Genomic DNA, 15,619 nt, shown 5'->3' with positions numbered 1-15,619 from the left:
CTAAAAGTCAAAACGAAATAGAAACTAATGAAAAATCCAAAACTATTAGTACCTTGATGAGTGTGTATGGTTGTTACCCAGTACAAAGTTGCGGCTAAAATGGAATCAGCTGTATAAAACATATGTTGGAATAGTTGGCGGTTCATTCTGCTGTTGTGATCCCTAATAAATAAGGGACTAAGCTGAGTAAAATGAATGGGTGGTCATCAAGTTGGTTCTTTTTCACTGTGATTTCCACAGTCCTGCAGGACTGAGCTTGCTGTTCTACTTCAGTTTAGTATTGACTTCGTGTATTTGTATTTTGAGTTCTTGTTTTTTTCTGTTAAGGTTTTGAGTACATACATCCTAGCAGAAGAGCAGTGCTCATGCTTTGGGTGTTGACATCTTTATTAACAGCATTTATGCTTGTTGCTTCACTCAGTGAGTGTCAGTTCTGAGATTTGTGTGCGTTAAGCATCACTTAACCAGTTAAACTCCGCGAACCTGGTACCAGGTCTGTGACGTCATCGACTGTCGCTTTCAGATTTAAAGGGCTAGCATTGCACCAGACCCCCGTAAGTGGTTTCGTTTGAAAGTGTAGAATCTATATTTCATGTACATATGCATCACTTTAGTTTTTATCCTACTGTACAAAAATTATTTACACTTAAATGCACAGTATTTTGATTACCCGAGCTGGGTATTGAACATTGGTTCATTTTCATATTTTTCATATGACACATGTACAAGTTATAGCTCAAATAAAAGCTCTTGCCGGTACTTATATGGTTCTAGCACTCTTTTTAATGAATTATATTCACATATCAAACAGTTGTCAAATGAATTGCCGTGTTTCCATGGCGCAGAAGTGAAAACAATACATTTATGATCAATAAGCAGCCCCAGACAGCTGTCATCTCTTACCTTATGCTGTGCTCTTCAGAGCCATTCTCCTCTGGTAAAGTCAATCTCTACTTCAAAAATGGCGTCTAGATGTATTTTAGTCTCTTTCCAGTGTTGGGTTTCATTTCTGAAAATCCCAAAAAACATGATAGTGATTAGCTACTTTTTCCCCAACCCTTCTCCAGCAGCTAATACCCTTTCCTCTATGTATTTTCTGTGATGGTGTGATGAAAAACCTTAAGACATTCTTCCAACAGAATTCTCTCCACGTGGCTGAGCTGGTACATTTCAATTGGGTTGAACAAATATTGGTCCCACTTTATATTAAGTGTCCTTAACTACTATGTACTTACATTAAAAAATAAATACAATGTACTTACTGTCTTTACAATGTATTTGAGAACACTTGTGGTGCTTTTGAGTTGGGATAGAGGTTGGGTTATGGACAGGTTTGGTGGCATGGGTAGGTTTGAGGGTGGGTTAAGGTGTAAGGGATGGTCAACAGTGTATTTACAAATGTAATTACAAAAGTTACTTACAGATGTAATTACATACATGTATTTAATCAAGCATAAGTACACAGTAAATACAGGTATTTACACAATACGTGTCACGATCGGTGAGGGAAAAAAAGGAGTGCAGACCCAATTGCAGAAAAAATGTAGAAATATTTATTATAAACTACAAATAAAAATAAAAGGCAAAACAAAACTACCCCGAAGGGGAAAACATGAATTAAAAAGGCAAAAACAAACTTGACAGGGCTGGCAGGACAAAACAGGACTGGAGACAACAAAACAAGGTAATATCGACGACGAACTGACAAAGGACTGAAAACATGAGGGTGATTATAAAGCAAAAAGTAAATTGACACACAGGTGAACACAATTAACTAATGATGGGTTAACAAGGAGGGTGGGACTAGACAATAGACGGGAGAGCACATGACACAGAGAGACAATACAAGCCATGCGCTCACACAACACAACACTGAAGCACACGACAAAAGCACGTGACCACAATGTAAACACCGAACCACGTGCTTTGACAAAAGACGCAAGACACGAGCACACGATGAATGAAAACACTCACCATGCGCTCACACACGCAGCGTGCATGCTTCATCCCAGCGCCGACCAAAACCGAAACCAACAAGACTGAGACGCTGGGAATGAAACACCACGCTGCTGACAAACGAAAACACAAACACGAGTACAAGAGCGCACGCGTCTGAGGGACGCAGAGCACGCGCGCGACCGCGCCAAGCAGAAGCGCGCGCGCCGTCGTGGGTGTACGCAGAGACAGAAACAGGACCGGACCTGAGTAGTGTCAGAGCTCTGCCACCAAAACAAGAATTTACAAGACCAAAGTGGCAGAACCCTGACAAATACGTACATTGTAGCAAACTATTAATTCCTATGTAAGTACATATTAGTTAAGGCCACTTAATATAAAGTGCGACCCAAATATTCCCCCAATCTTCATCTGAGATATTCTAATTTCCCTCCATTTTTTATTTATCTCTGACATATAGTGTATTGTCTGGTACAGATCCGCGAAATCCCTTATTTCAAGAGTTAGCCCTTAGCTGAAGATTGATTATGGTGCATGTTTGGCATGCTGTCCCGGGAGAGAGCCCTGAACTCGTGAGATCCTCAAGCCTGGGGCTCCTCCCTTTGCAGGGCGAGAGGGAAGTCCGAGTTCAGGTAGGTCACGAAAACACCCCTGGTTGATAATGTTGGAAGTAGATTAAAATGCTATGAAGTGTCTATGCTGTCAATTTAGTTTTGTCAATTTACTTATGTTACATGTTTTTGGTCTGTGGGAGGAAACCGGAGAGCCCGGTGAAAACCCACGCAGACGCGAGGAGAACATGCAAACTCCGCACAGAAACGCTGACCTGGCCAGGTAGAGTCCGAGCCGGTGGCATTCTTGCTGTGCGGCCGTGGTGCTAACCACTAGGCCTCTGTGCTGCCCTGACAAGGTAATGGGAGGAGTAGGGGTGGAAGGGGGATTCTTCAAGACGAACATGGCTGAAGTAAGATACTCTGGGTATTTATAGTAGGAGTCGTCTGATTGGTAAATCAGTGTTAGGTAATGTGGGCCAGGTGCTATCAATCATAAGCATGAGCTCCTCTCGAAATTAGTTTATAAATAAACTTCACATCATTTTGAAATGATCTTATAGCACGATTGGGCCTTGTCCACTGATAAAAACAGTTTTATTATTCCTGTCTCTGCAACTTTTAATATTTCTGGTTTAATATTACATTCAATATAATGTCTTGCTTGAAGGTGTCTATAAAAGTCACTTTGATTAAACCCATATTTGTCCTTTAGAAATTTAAGCTTCACGCCTATCTCAAAGCATTTTTGTTTTTAATTCTGTGGTTGACTTGAGCTGAAAGAGGGAGGGGGGGGGGGGGGTTCATAGCCCTTTAAATTAGTTAAAGCTGAGCTGCGATAATGAAGTAAATTCTGCTTTTTCCAGATGAAGTGGTTGAGATTAATTTGCTGAAAGAGTAAACAGTGTTCCAGCCCAGTTTAATTCACAAGGCAATTCAAATGAAAATGATTTGGCATTAAAATGTCCTTTCTGTTCAACATCAGCTGGGAAATATCTGAAAAACAATACACATTTCACAGGAGGGCTAAAGATTTTCCATTGTGTACACACACACACACACACACACACACACACACACAGTGCAGCACATGGTTGTCATTCCAGTGCAGCTCTGCTCTCTTGAGAGGGACAAAATATCTTCAAGCCACCTTACAGTTCCATTTCCATAGCAACTATAGCAGTTCTGTTCCACAGAGCAGGTTTAACCTGGACAACAAACACACACACAAACAAACAAACATGCACACACTCGCAACTATAGCAGTTCTGTTCCACAGAGCAGGTTTAACCTGGACACACACACAAACAAACAAACATGCAAACACTCGCAACTATAGCAGTTCTGTTTCACAGAGCAGGTTTAACCTGGACAACAAACACACACAAACACACACACAAACAAACATGAACACAATCGCAACTATAGCAGTTCTGTTCCACAGAGCAGGTTTAATCTGGACAACAAACACACACACAAAAACAAATAAACATACACACACTTGCAACTATAGCAATTCTGTTCCACAGAGCAGTTTTAACCTGGACAACGAACACACACACAAACAAACAAACACACACTCGCAACTATAGCAGTTCTGTTCCACAGAGCAGGTTTAACCTGGACAACAAACACACACAAACACACACACAGCAACTACAGCTATTCTGTTCCGCAGAGCAGGTTTAACCTGGACAACAAACAAACAAACATGCACACACTCGCAACTATAGCAGTTCTGTTCCACAGAGCAGGTTTAACCTGGACAACAAACACACACAAACACACACACAAACAAACATGCACACAATCGCAACTATAGCAGTTCTGTTCCACAGAGCAGGTTTAATCTGGACAACAAACACACACACAAAAACAAATAAACATACACACACTTGCAACTATAGCAATTCTGTTCCACAGAGCAGTTTTAACCTGGACAACGAACACACACACAAACAAACAAACACACACTCGCAACTATAGCAGTTCTGTTCCACAGAGCAGGTTTAACCTGGACAACAAACACACACAAACACACACACAAACAAACATGCACACACTTGCAACTATAGCAATTCTGTTCCACAGAGCAGGTTTAACCTGGACAACAAACACACACACAAACAAACAAACATGCAAACACTCGCAACTATAGCAGTTCTGCTCCACAGAGCAGGTTTAAAGCTGCTGTATGTGATTTTTTTGACTTCTAAAGCATAAAAACATCATAACATGTTTGCAGATATTCAGAAACATGCTCAGTGAACATTCTTGTTTATCAGAAAAACAATGCTGAGGTCTGATATTCTGCTTTGAAAGTGTGCGTCACGTGCCAGAACGGCTGTCTTTGTTTTGGTTTCTTTAACTCACCCAATGCCAGTTTAGCCAATTATATTTCAGCACTCCGGGTTGCCTTGGTGAAAAACAGCGTATTTCATTCATTCAGTCATGAAGGCTCTCAAAGCATGCGTCCATGACTGAAATGCGACCTCTGGTGGACAGTATCAGAAATGAGACACAGATTCAGAGTTCCACATGAGGTAATTAATTATAGCAAATATTATAAATATTACGAATGTAAACATTAGTTGAGCAGGTCACATGGTAACCCCTTGTCCTAACAAACATGCTACGTAATGAGATTTGCAGTAATGAGCAATTTGGCTGCTTTCAGTAGAACGGCAATAAATGTGATGTGAAACGGCTTTCAGACTCACATGATTAGCATTTAACACTGAATAAAGCACATGAGGTCTGCCTGAGCTGATCATTGTCAGAAAAGCTGCAAGAAATAGAAGCCTAATATATCAATTTGTGGTGTTGGTTAGAACAAAAACTCCTTTTAATATGTAAATTATTCCTTCTCTTGCGTGCTGTTGCTTTTATTTACAACACGGTTTAATTCAGCCTTTAAGGACGATACTAAGACTCGCTCCTGTTGGTCAATCTGGCAAACTGCATTTGCGTTTGTTTTGATCCAGGCATGTAATACCTAGTTTAACCACTGTGCATCAAACTTACATATTGCACCTTTAACCTGGACAACATACACACACACACACACACACACACATACACGTAACTACAGCAATTCTGTGCTATAGAGTAGGTTTAACCAGGGCAACAAACACACACACACACACACACACGCACGCACACACACACACACACACAAACGTATGTACAAAAACAAACAAACACGCACTCGCTACTACAGCTATTCAAGTCTGTAGAGTCGGTTTAACCTGGACAACAAACACACACACACACACACTTATATTCGCACAAAAACGAACAAAGAAACACACACGCAACTTTAGATTTCTCTTCCGTAGAACAGGTTAAACTTTGACAAAAAAAAAAAAAAAAAAACACACACACACACAAATATATCTATATTTAAGTTTACATACACTGTATAAAAAGGCACATAACCATTGAAAAAAAAAGTCAGATGTTAATGTGAATAAACGTTTTCTCTTTTAGGCAAATTAGGATTATCAAATGTGTTTCTGTTATGTTTAATAGCAGAATAACGAGAGAGAGATATTGTTTGAGAAATTGTTATAACTTTTCTTGAAAGTCAAGTTTACATACAATAAGATTATCATGCCTCTGAAAAAGCTCAGATGATGCTGTCAAGGATTTGGAAGTTTCTGATTGGCTAATTGACAACATTTGAGTTCATTGGAGGCACAACTGTAGAATAGTATTTAAGGAAAACCTCAAACACACTGCTTCCTCGTGTGACAACATGGGGAAATCACCAAGCCAGAATCAACAACAAAGCCAGATTACAATTAGCTAAATGACACTGGGAAAAAGACTAATTTTTGTAGACATGTGCTGTGGTCTGATGGAGCTAAGATTGAACTGTTTGGCCATAATGACCAGTGTTACATTTGGAGGACAAAGGGGAAAGCTTACAAGCCTAGAAACAACATCCCAACTGTGAAGTATGGAGGCGGCAGCATCATGTTGTGGGGCTGTTTTGCTGCAGGAGGGACTGGTCCACTTCAAGGCATAGATGGCATCATGAAGAAAGAACATTATGTAGAAATACTGAAGCAACATCTCAAGACATCAGCCTTCCAAACAGACCATGACCTTAAGCATACTGGCAAATTAGTTCAAATGTGCAAGAGAGTGAATGTTTTGGAGTGGCCATCACAAAGCCCTTATGTCAATACTAAAGAAAATTTGTGGGCAGAGTTGAAAAAGCTTGTGCGAGCAAGACAACCTACAAATCTGACTCAGTTACAGCAATTCTCTCGGGAGGAATGGGCCAAAACTCCTTCAAACCATTGTGAGAAGCTTGAAGAAGGATACCCAAAACACTTGACCAAAGTTAAACAGTTAAAAGCAAAGCTAAAAAATACCAAGGACATGTGTGTAAACTTTTGACTGTCTAGAAATTATTAAACAATTCTCAAAAAAACTCTCTCATTATTCTGGCATTTTGCAAATGTAAATCATTGAGGTAATCCTAACGGACCTAAAATACTAAACGTTTAGTATGATATACCATTTTTAAAAAAATGGCTAAGTTCTTTTTTTTTTAGAGTGTATGTAAACTTTTGGTTTCAACTATATACATACACAAAAAAAAACACACACACAACTATAGCTATTCTGTTCCGTAGAGCAGGTTTAACCTAGACAAGAAACACACACACATATACACACACACAACTACAGCTATTCTGTTTTGCAGAGCAAGTTTAAAAATATATACAACACACACCCACAATGAAACAAACACACACATGCATGCATAAACACAGACACGCACACACTCGCGTCTGTTCAGCCGTCCGGTCTGTAACAGCCGTTAAATGACTCTGTAGCTTAGTGGCGCTTGTAAGAGGATTAGAAACAAAGATCCATTAGCATTTAGAGTTAGCTAGCGTGCGCACAGTGACTCAGCGTTAGCCGTCAGACTCCGCGCTGGCATTCACAGGGACATCTCTCTCTCTTTCTCTCTCTCTCTCTCTGAGGGAAACCGCTAAGACTCTGCAAAGAGACTGAAAGCCTTTCAACTCGAGCCAACGAGGAGCAGCCGCCAAACAGTGAATGAGAGAGAAATGTTGGCTTTGGCGAGTGAATAAAACGCAGCTTCAGGCCAGTTGGATGCTGATGCTTTGAGGAAGTGCTGCATTAGAACAGGAGCATGACTTTCAGTGACGTCAGCGGGTAAATCACAGAGACACTGAAGGAGAGATCTGACATCAGACTGAAGCACACTCATCAATGGAGCTGTTGATACTGGAAATGATCATCTGTGGTGCAGAGAAGCACAGTCAATGGAATCAAATACAGTAGTATTTATGATACAGCTGAAATAATGCTCTAAAAAAGATGATGAACGTCTGGCAACCCTGTAAAACAATTTTAAAATAAAAAAAAGGTCACACTTTATTATAAGGTACAATTTACAGTATTAGCAAACCAATAACTGAGACTTTTTGATGAATAAGCTACTAATTAGCATCTTATTATTAGTTAGAAAGAAATATAAACAACAACTGCAATCAATAACTTTTCAATAACTTGTTATAAGTCTGGTGTGGAGGAATTCTGGCCAACTCATCTTTGCGTTTTCGAGCATAAATTGCCTTTTAAAGTCATGCCACGGCATCTCAATAGGATTCAGTTTAGGACTTTGACTAGGCCACTCCAAAGTTGTTATTATCTCAATAGGATTCAGTTCAGGACTTTGACTAGGCCACTCCAAAGTTGTTATTATCTCAATAGGATTCAGTTCAGGACTTTGACTAGGCCACTCCAAAGTTGTTATTATCTCAATAGGATTCAGTTCAGGACTTCGACTAGGCCACTCCAAAGTTGTTATTATCTCAGTATGATTCAGGTCAGAACTTTGACTAGGCCACTCCAAAGTTGTTATTATCTTAATCGGATTCAGGTCAGGACTTTGACAAGACCACTCCATGTTGTTATTATCTCAATAGGATTAATTTGAGGACTTTGACTAGGCCACTCCAAAGTTGTTATTATCTCAATAGGATTCAGTTCAGGACTTTGACTAGGCCACTCCAAAGTTGTTATTATCTCAATAGGATTCAGTTCAGGACTTCGACTAGGCCACTCCAAAGTTGTTATTATCTCAGTATGATTCAGGTCAGAACTTTGACTAGGCCACTCCAAAGTTGTTATTATCTTAATCGGATTCAGGTCAGGACTTTGACAAGACCACTCCATGTTGTTATTATCTCAATAGGATTAAGTTGAGGACTTTGACTAGGCCACTCCAAAGTTGTTATTATCTCAATAGGATTCAGTTCAGGACTTTGACTTGGACACTCCAAAGTTGTTATTATCTTAACAAGATTCAGGTCAGGACTTTGACTAGGCCACTCCAAAGTTGTTATTATCTCAATAGGATTCAGTTCAGGACTTTGACTAGGCCACTCCAAAGTTGGTTTTATCTCAATAGAATTCAGGTCAGGACTTTGACTAGGCCACTGCAAAGTTGTTATTATGTCAATAGGATTCAGTTCAGGACTTTCACTTGGCCATTCCAAAGTTGTTATTATCTTAATAAGATTCAGGTCAGGACTTCGACTAGGCCACTCCAAAGTTGTTATTATCTCAGTATGATTCAGGTCAGAACTTTGACTAGGCCACTCCAAAGTTGTTATTATCTCAGTATGATTCAGGTCAGAACTTTGACTAGGCCACTCCAAAGTTGTTATTATCTTAATCGGATTCAGGTCAGGACTTTGACAAGACCACTCCATGTTGTTATTATCTCAATAGGATTAAGTTGAGGACTTTGACTAGGCCACTCCAAAGTTGTTATTATCTCAATAGGATTCAGTTCAGGACTTTGACTAGGCCACTCCAAAGTTGTTATTATCTCAATAGGATTCAGTTCAGGACTTCGACTAGGCCACTCCAAAGTTGTTATTATCTCAGTATGATTCAGGTCAGAACTTTAACTAGGCCACTCCAAAGTTGTTATTATCTTAATCGGATTCAGGTCAGGACTTTGACAAGACCACTCCATGTTGTTATTATCTCAATAGGATTAAGTTGAGGACTTTGACTAGGCCACTCCAAAGTTGTTATTATCTCAATAGGATTCAGTTCAGGACTTTGACTAGGCCACTCCAAAGTTGTTATTATCTCAATAGGATTCAGTTCAGGACTTCGACTAGGCCACTCCAAAGTTGTTATTATCTCAGTATGATTCAGGTCAGAACTTTGACTAGGCCACTCCAAAGTTGTTATTATCTTAATCGGATTCAGGTCAGGACTTTGACAAGACCACTCCATGTTGTTATTATCTCAATAGGATTAAGTTGAGGACTTTGACTAGGCCACTCCAAAGTTGTTATTATCTCAATAGGATTCAGTTCAGGACTTTGACTTGGACACTCCAAAGTTGTTATTATCTTAACAAGATTCAGGTCAGGACTTTGACTAGGCCACTGCAAAGTTGTTATTATGTCAATAGGATTCAGTTCAGGACTTTCACTTGGCCATTCCAAAGTTGTTATTATCTTAATAAGATTCAGGTCAGGACTTTGTGCTTTGTGCTTTGGATTATTGTCCTGCTACAGAAACCAAGATTGCTTCAGCCTGAGGATATTTTAATACACAGCAAAATGTATGGTTCTATTTATCACAGCAAGTCTTCTAGGCCCTGAAGGAGCAAAACTGCCCAAGACCATCACACTACCACCACCACTACATTTTATTCTTGGTATTATGTTTTTTTTTCTGAAATGCTTTATTACTTTTACACCACACATAATGAGCCACACACCTTCAAGAAAGGTTAACTTTTGTCTTGTCAGTCCACAGAGTATTTTCACAAAAGTCATGGGGATCATAAAGATGTTTTCTGGCAAAACAAAGACAAGCCTTTATGTTCTTTTTGCACAATCTTGGGACCATTTTTTAGCCAGTGTATAACTTATAGCGAAGTCATGAACAGTTCAGGCCTGCAGTTCATTGTATGTGGTTTTCGGGTCTTTTGTGACCTCTTGGATGAGCTGTTGCTGTGTGATGTGCCATTTGTGGATAATGGCTCTCACCATGGTTTGCTGCAGTCCCAAAGCTTTAGAAATGGCTTTATAGCCCCTTCCAGACTTGTAAATCTCATTTGTTTTTTGAGTTTCTTTGGATCTTTGCGTGATTTTGAGGATCTATTGGTCTACTTCAACTTGTCAGGCAGATCCTGTTTAGGTGATTTCTTGATTCTGAACAGGTGTGGCAGTGATCTGGCCTGGTTGTGTGGCTAAAGAATTTGAACTCAGGTGTGATAAACCAGAGTTATGTTTTAATAGGGGCAAATACTTTTTCACACAGGGCTATGTAGTTTTGTATTTTGTTTTACCCTTAATAATAAAACCTCAATTTAAAACGTGCATGATAGTTTACTTGTGCTGTCTCTGACTAATATTTAAATCAAAGCAATAACAACAAAAAAAGTGTAGCAAGAGCATCCAAATTCTGGCCATGCACGTTGTTTATATAGTTAGTTGTGTATTATTGTGTGTTACTCTGGATTCCACCTTGCTTGACCGCAGATTGTAAATTATTATTTGACTGTGGATAACCGGAGTCAGCGGAGGCCGAGGCTCAGAGTAATGCTTCTGGACAGAGCCGGGGAAAAGGTCTTCTGCTCATCAGGACTCAGATATATTTAAAGATTTACAGAGCTCTGCTTTAACTCCCAATGACACGGCATTAGAGCTAATGGCAGAGGAAATGGACATTACTATTCATGAGGAATGTTATTATTTATTTCAGTAATGTCGTAATAATTATAGCATCAGCATAACCCGCTGAACCCATTCAGACTAACGGCAGCTCTCCAGCCAAGGTGGACTTGACTTTTACAGCGCTTTTTTTTACCACAGCAATAGAAATCAGAAAAGAAGATAGTAGACCACTAAACATTAAAGCAGAGGAGAAATCAGAAGCACCCCTGTGTGAAGGACAGTAACAGCAGAATGCTTTTGAGGTGCTGATGAATGTGCTGTAAGATGTGTGTGTTTGAGTGTGTGTGTGTGTACTTGTTTGGGTGATTTACAAGTATACATTTTTTATGACCTTGGTTAGGGCTGCACGATATTGGAAAAATCAGACATTTCGATGTTTTGCTATTCTGCGATATTTATTGCGATATGATTACAGTTTCACCAGGTGATTATTTAAAAGGAATCAATCATTTAAGAACCTTGGGGTGATTCTGTAGTGGGAGTTCATCTGCATAAAATAGAATAAACAATCTTTAAATACAATAATGCAATTGAGATAAACAGTGTTTGATTGTTTTCGGAGTCTAAGGGTGCTTTCACACCTGTGAATCGATTCAGTTGTTCCGAAACAGAGATTACAATTGTTACATTGTTGCTCTTTGCTCTTGGTGCGGTTCGCTTTCACACTGCAAAGTTTCTAATCGGACCAAAAGAGCTAAAACAAGTCACGTGTGAGTAAACTCTCCTCACATTGGTCAGAGTGTCAGGGTTTATTTTGCAGCGTCCCGCTAAGCTGTCAGGAGAGGTGGTGGTTTGGTGGTGATTGACTGGGTGCGCGCACGCGACGTGTCTGAGGAGAGATGCAGTAGGGAGGGGTGAGAAGGGTGCGCGGCGATGCCTATTTGAGGACCGGGAGGGAGACGCAAGATTACCGGGAGATCATCACTCGTTTGCGGGCATCCGGAGACTCGCAAAACTTCCCGCCCTACTCATCTCTCTTCATATAGCCGTATGCCTATTACATATCCATAAAACACTGTGATATAACCGCGCTTGGATCGGATTACTTTCTCACTGCAATCGAACCGCTCCAGGGTTCGTTTCAATCGAGCCGAGACCACCTCACTCAGGCGATCTCGGAGTGATTACTTTGGCGCGGAACAGAGCGCGATTGCCCTGTTCACATATGCCAAACTAACTGCGCTAACTCGGCAAACGAGACAGGTTCCGAAACAAAAGTGTAGGTGTGAAAGCACCCTAACAGTATCAAAATAAGTACAATTCAATAAAATTAATTGTTATTGAAGCTTTTAAAATAATTTTTGTCACAAGTCTCAAAAACACATGCAAATGTACATTTTAATACAAGGTTTACAAACCCACCATTGCATGTTTCATAATGTGACTATTGCGAATGATATCATTGCGATATTGATGGTAAAATGATAAATTGTGCAGCCCTAACCTAGGTATTACAATGTTAAAGTGGTTTGTGAGGACATGTTCTGTGTCCTCATAATTCAAAATGCTTAAAAATCATACTTTAAACAGGGGATTTTGTCATTAATATGGGCTGTATCCTGTGGCGGTTGGGTTTAGGGGTCGGGCCTTATAATAAGTGTTTTTTTTTTTTTAATAATTATACAGTCCCAAGCATCAAAAACACATGTGAATGTACATTTTAATACAAAGTTTACAAACTCAACATTGCTTATCCTGTGATTTGATTATTGCGAATGATAACATTGCAATATTGATGCTGTAATGATAGATTTTGCAGCCCTAACCTAGGTATTAAAATGTTAAAGTGGTTTGTGAGGACATGTTCTGTGTCCTCATAATTCAAAATGCTTAAAAATATTACTTTAAACAAGGGATTTTGACATTCAAGATGTGCTGTTTCCTGTGAGGGTTGGGTTTAGGGATGGGGCCATATAATGCGTGTTTTTTTAACTGCATACCATATCTTACATTTAAACCTTTTGAGGATCTTTTGGTCTACTTCACTTTGTCAGGCAGGTCCTGATTAAGTGATTTCTTGGTTGCGAACAGGTGTGGCAGTAATCAGGCCTGGGTGTGGCTAGAGAAATTGAACTCAGGTGTCATAAACTAAAGTTGTTTTAACAGGGGGGCAAACACTTTTTCACACAGGGCTATGAAGTTTTAACCTTCATTCAAAAACTGCATGATGTGTTTACTTGTGTTGTCTATGTCTAATATTTAAATTAGTTTGATGATCCAAAACAATTAATTTGAATAAAGGAGAAATCATATATATTATGTATGATTGATAAAGTGATAAATCATAAAAAGCAACTTGTGTGTGTGTGTGTCTGTCTGTCTGTCTGTCTGTCTGTCTCTCTGTCTGTCTGTCTGTGTCTGTGTCTGTGTGTCTATGTCTATGTGTGTAGGAATGAAGCAGCTGTCTCCTCCTCCGCTGAATCTAAAGCACCTCTATGAAGAGACTCTGGAGACAGAGCCGGTCCTGCTCATCATCTCTGCTGGTGCAGACCCGTCTCAGGAGCTCCAGGAACTTGCCGGAAACATTGTGGGCAGAGAAAATTACCATGAGGTCCTGCTACTTCACAAATATAGTTTTAGAGCTCGTATTTGAATGATTCTTTAGCGTAATGTCTAAAGTGATGACAAAACGGATGATTTTGCTGACATTTGAAGATTATAAGGCTGAACAGCATGAAATGCCATCAGTCTACAGAGATTTCCCAGTATTTCTCTGTTGCAATCGGGAGATCACAATAATTAACCCCAAAAAAGCCAAAGCAAAGCAAAAACTAGCAGATTACTGTAGTATAAATACAGCACTACAACATACAAAAGAGAGAGATCGACCTAGAATGTCACTTATCAGTTTTATAATGGTTTAATCATCTGTAGTTTGAAAGTACGTGAGTAAATAGTATATATGTATTCATAAAACTAATGCAACCTCACTCAAAATAAAAGTAAAAGACTAACACCTGGTGGTTCAAAGAGAAATATTATAGATATAAACTTTTTAGATGCAAACGCGTACATGCACAATATTCAACTTTTTTAAAGGATAATAATTAATGCAGTCATGCATGTGTTTTGATCACTAATATACCGGTGATTGACACCTTAACTGATATTAAAATGCTTTTTTGATGCAAAATTAATTTATACAGTTATTCCTTACGCCGAAAAAAAAAAAACTTGAGTAGGCCTAGGCTACTATAATAAAGAAAATCTTCTCTAAATGTTGAACTAAATATATTGTTATGCATTGAAATACATGATGAATACTCTTGACAAATGAAAGTGTAAAGCCTGCAGCTCACAACCTATGTGGAAAGTTATTGCGTATCATATTTAACAAACCGTTTACTGCTAATTTGATGTAATTTTTCTCACATGGATAATTGAATATTAATCAGATGATGTCATTGCTGTGCCGTCATCATTTAGAGGATTGATAGATCATTCCTTGTTTGAAGAACCTAATTAGCCAGACATCGGTTATCAAGATGAACAGATTTAGGATCTGCCAAATCATCTTAAGGTGCTTTCACACCTGCCTTATTTAGTTGGATTGAATCGCACTAGAGTTCATTTTCCCTCTTGGTGCGGTTCGTTTGGGCAGGTGAGAATACAGCAATCGTACTTGTGCGGACCAAAAGCGGACCAAATAAGCGTACCGAGACCTGCTTGAAGAGGTGGTCTCGGTACGCTTTCAAACGAAAAAAAAGTACTGCGCGTTTAAGACTAATTCAGCTGCTGTAGGTCGATGCGCTGTGCATTATGGGATATGGAGGAAAAATATTTGTTGACAGCGCTTTACCAACAGAGAGAGAGAGAGAGGGGAAAACATTACCTGATGGATCATTGGTAATATTTCCGCAAGATGACCATGTCGCAGTTTAGCTAAATTAATTCACGGCTCCTCCTGAAGTGACGAGCGATGCATTAAACACTGTTTTCCAGCCGCGGCTGCGCTTCATTTTTGTATTGTATAGTTTGTCTAAAGCAGGGATACAATCAGCAGCGCAGTCGTCCCTCCAGAGTAAAAGGTTTTGTTTACCTGCGGGAGTTCATTGGCATTTTCCCGCACGTGAATTCTGACCAATCAATAAGCAGTTTAGGAAATATGTTCAACAACATCTGGCCAATGAGAGATGTGGATTTTGTCAGATGACTGCATTTTAGTTCATTTTAACTGGTTTGGAACAAAGCCAGCAGTGTGGTGTGAAAACGACCCAAAGACGGCAGAAAATGCAACAATGTATCATTTATTGTGCTTGGTCCAGACCAAATGAAGCGAACTACAGATGTGAAAGCACCCTTAGATCATTTAAGCGAGGTCCGAAGAACAGACCCCAGGTTCCAAATAATCCAAATATA

The 15,619-nt window shown here is 39.5% G+C and overlaps 1 protein-coding gene and 1 long non-coding RNA gene across 4 annotated transcripts in view; one reads left to right on the top strand and one right to left on the bottom strand.

Annotated features, from left to right (window-relative positions):
• Positions 1 to 15,619, top strand: part of dync2h1 (dynein cytoplasmic 2 heavy chain 1) — a 277,874-nt gene that overhangs the window by 212,863 nt on the left and 49,392 nt on the right. For both annotated transcript variants that reach the window (NM_001423300.1, NM_001423299.1), the window contains 1 exon segment: positions 13,651 to 13,811. In NM_001423300.1, coding sequence (NP_001410229.1) covers positions 13,651 to 13,811 — 161 coding nt within the window.
• Positions 8,269 to 12,537, bottom strand: LOC147840718 (uncharacterized). Of its 2 annotated transcripts, XR_015510041.1 has the most exons (4): positions 12,496 to 12,537; positions 9,963 to 11,823; positions 8,495 to 8,992; positions 8,269 to 8,440 (listed from the first exon to the last, which is right to left on the bottom strand). It is a non-coding gene; the product is annotated as an uncharacterized LOC147840718 (long non-coding RNA). The 2 variants fall into 2 exon arrangements; XR_015510042.1 differs by lacking the exon at positions 8,269 to 8,440 and having other exon boundaries at positions 8,490 to 9,038; positions 10,009 to 11,823.

Source organism: Danio rerio, chromosome 15 (genome assembly GCF_052040795.2).
Source record: "Danio rerio strain M-AB ecotype USA chromosome 15, GRCz13ab, whole genome shotgun sequence".
In the NCBI taxonomy this organism is placed as follows: Eukaryota; Metazoa; Chordata; class Actinopteri; order Cypriniformes; family Danionidae; genus Danio; species Danio rerio.
This window is presented reverse-complemented; position numbering and strand designations above follow the sequence as displayed.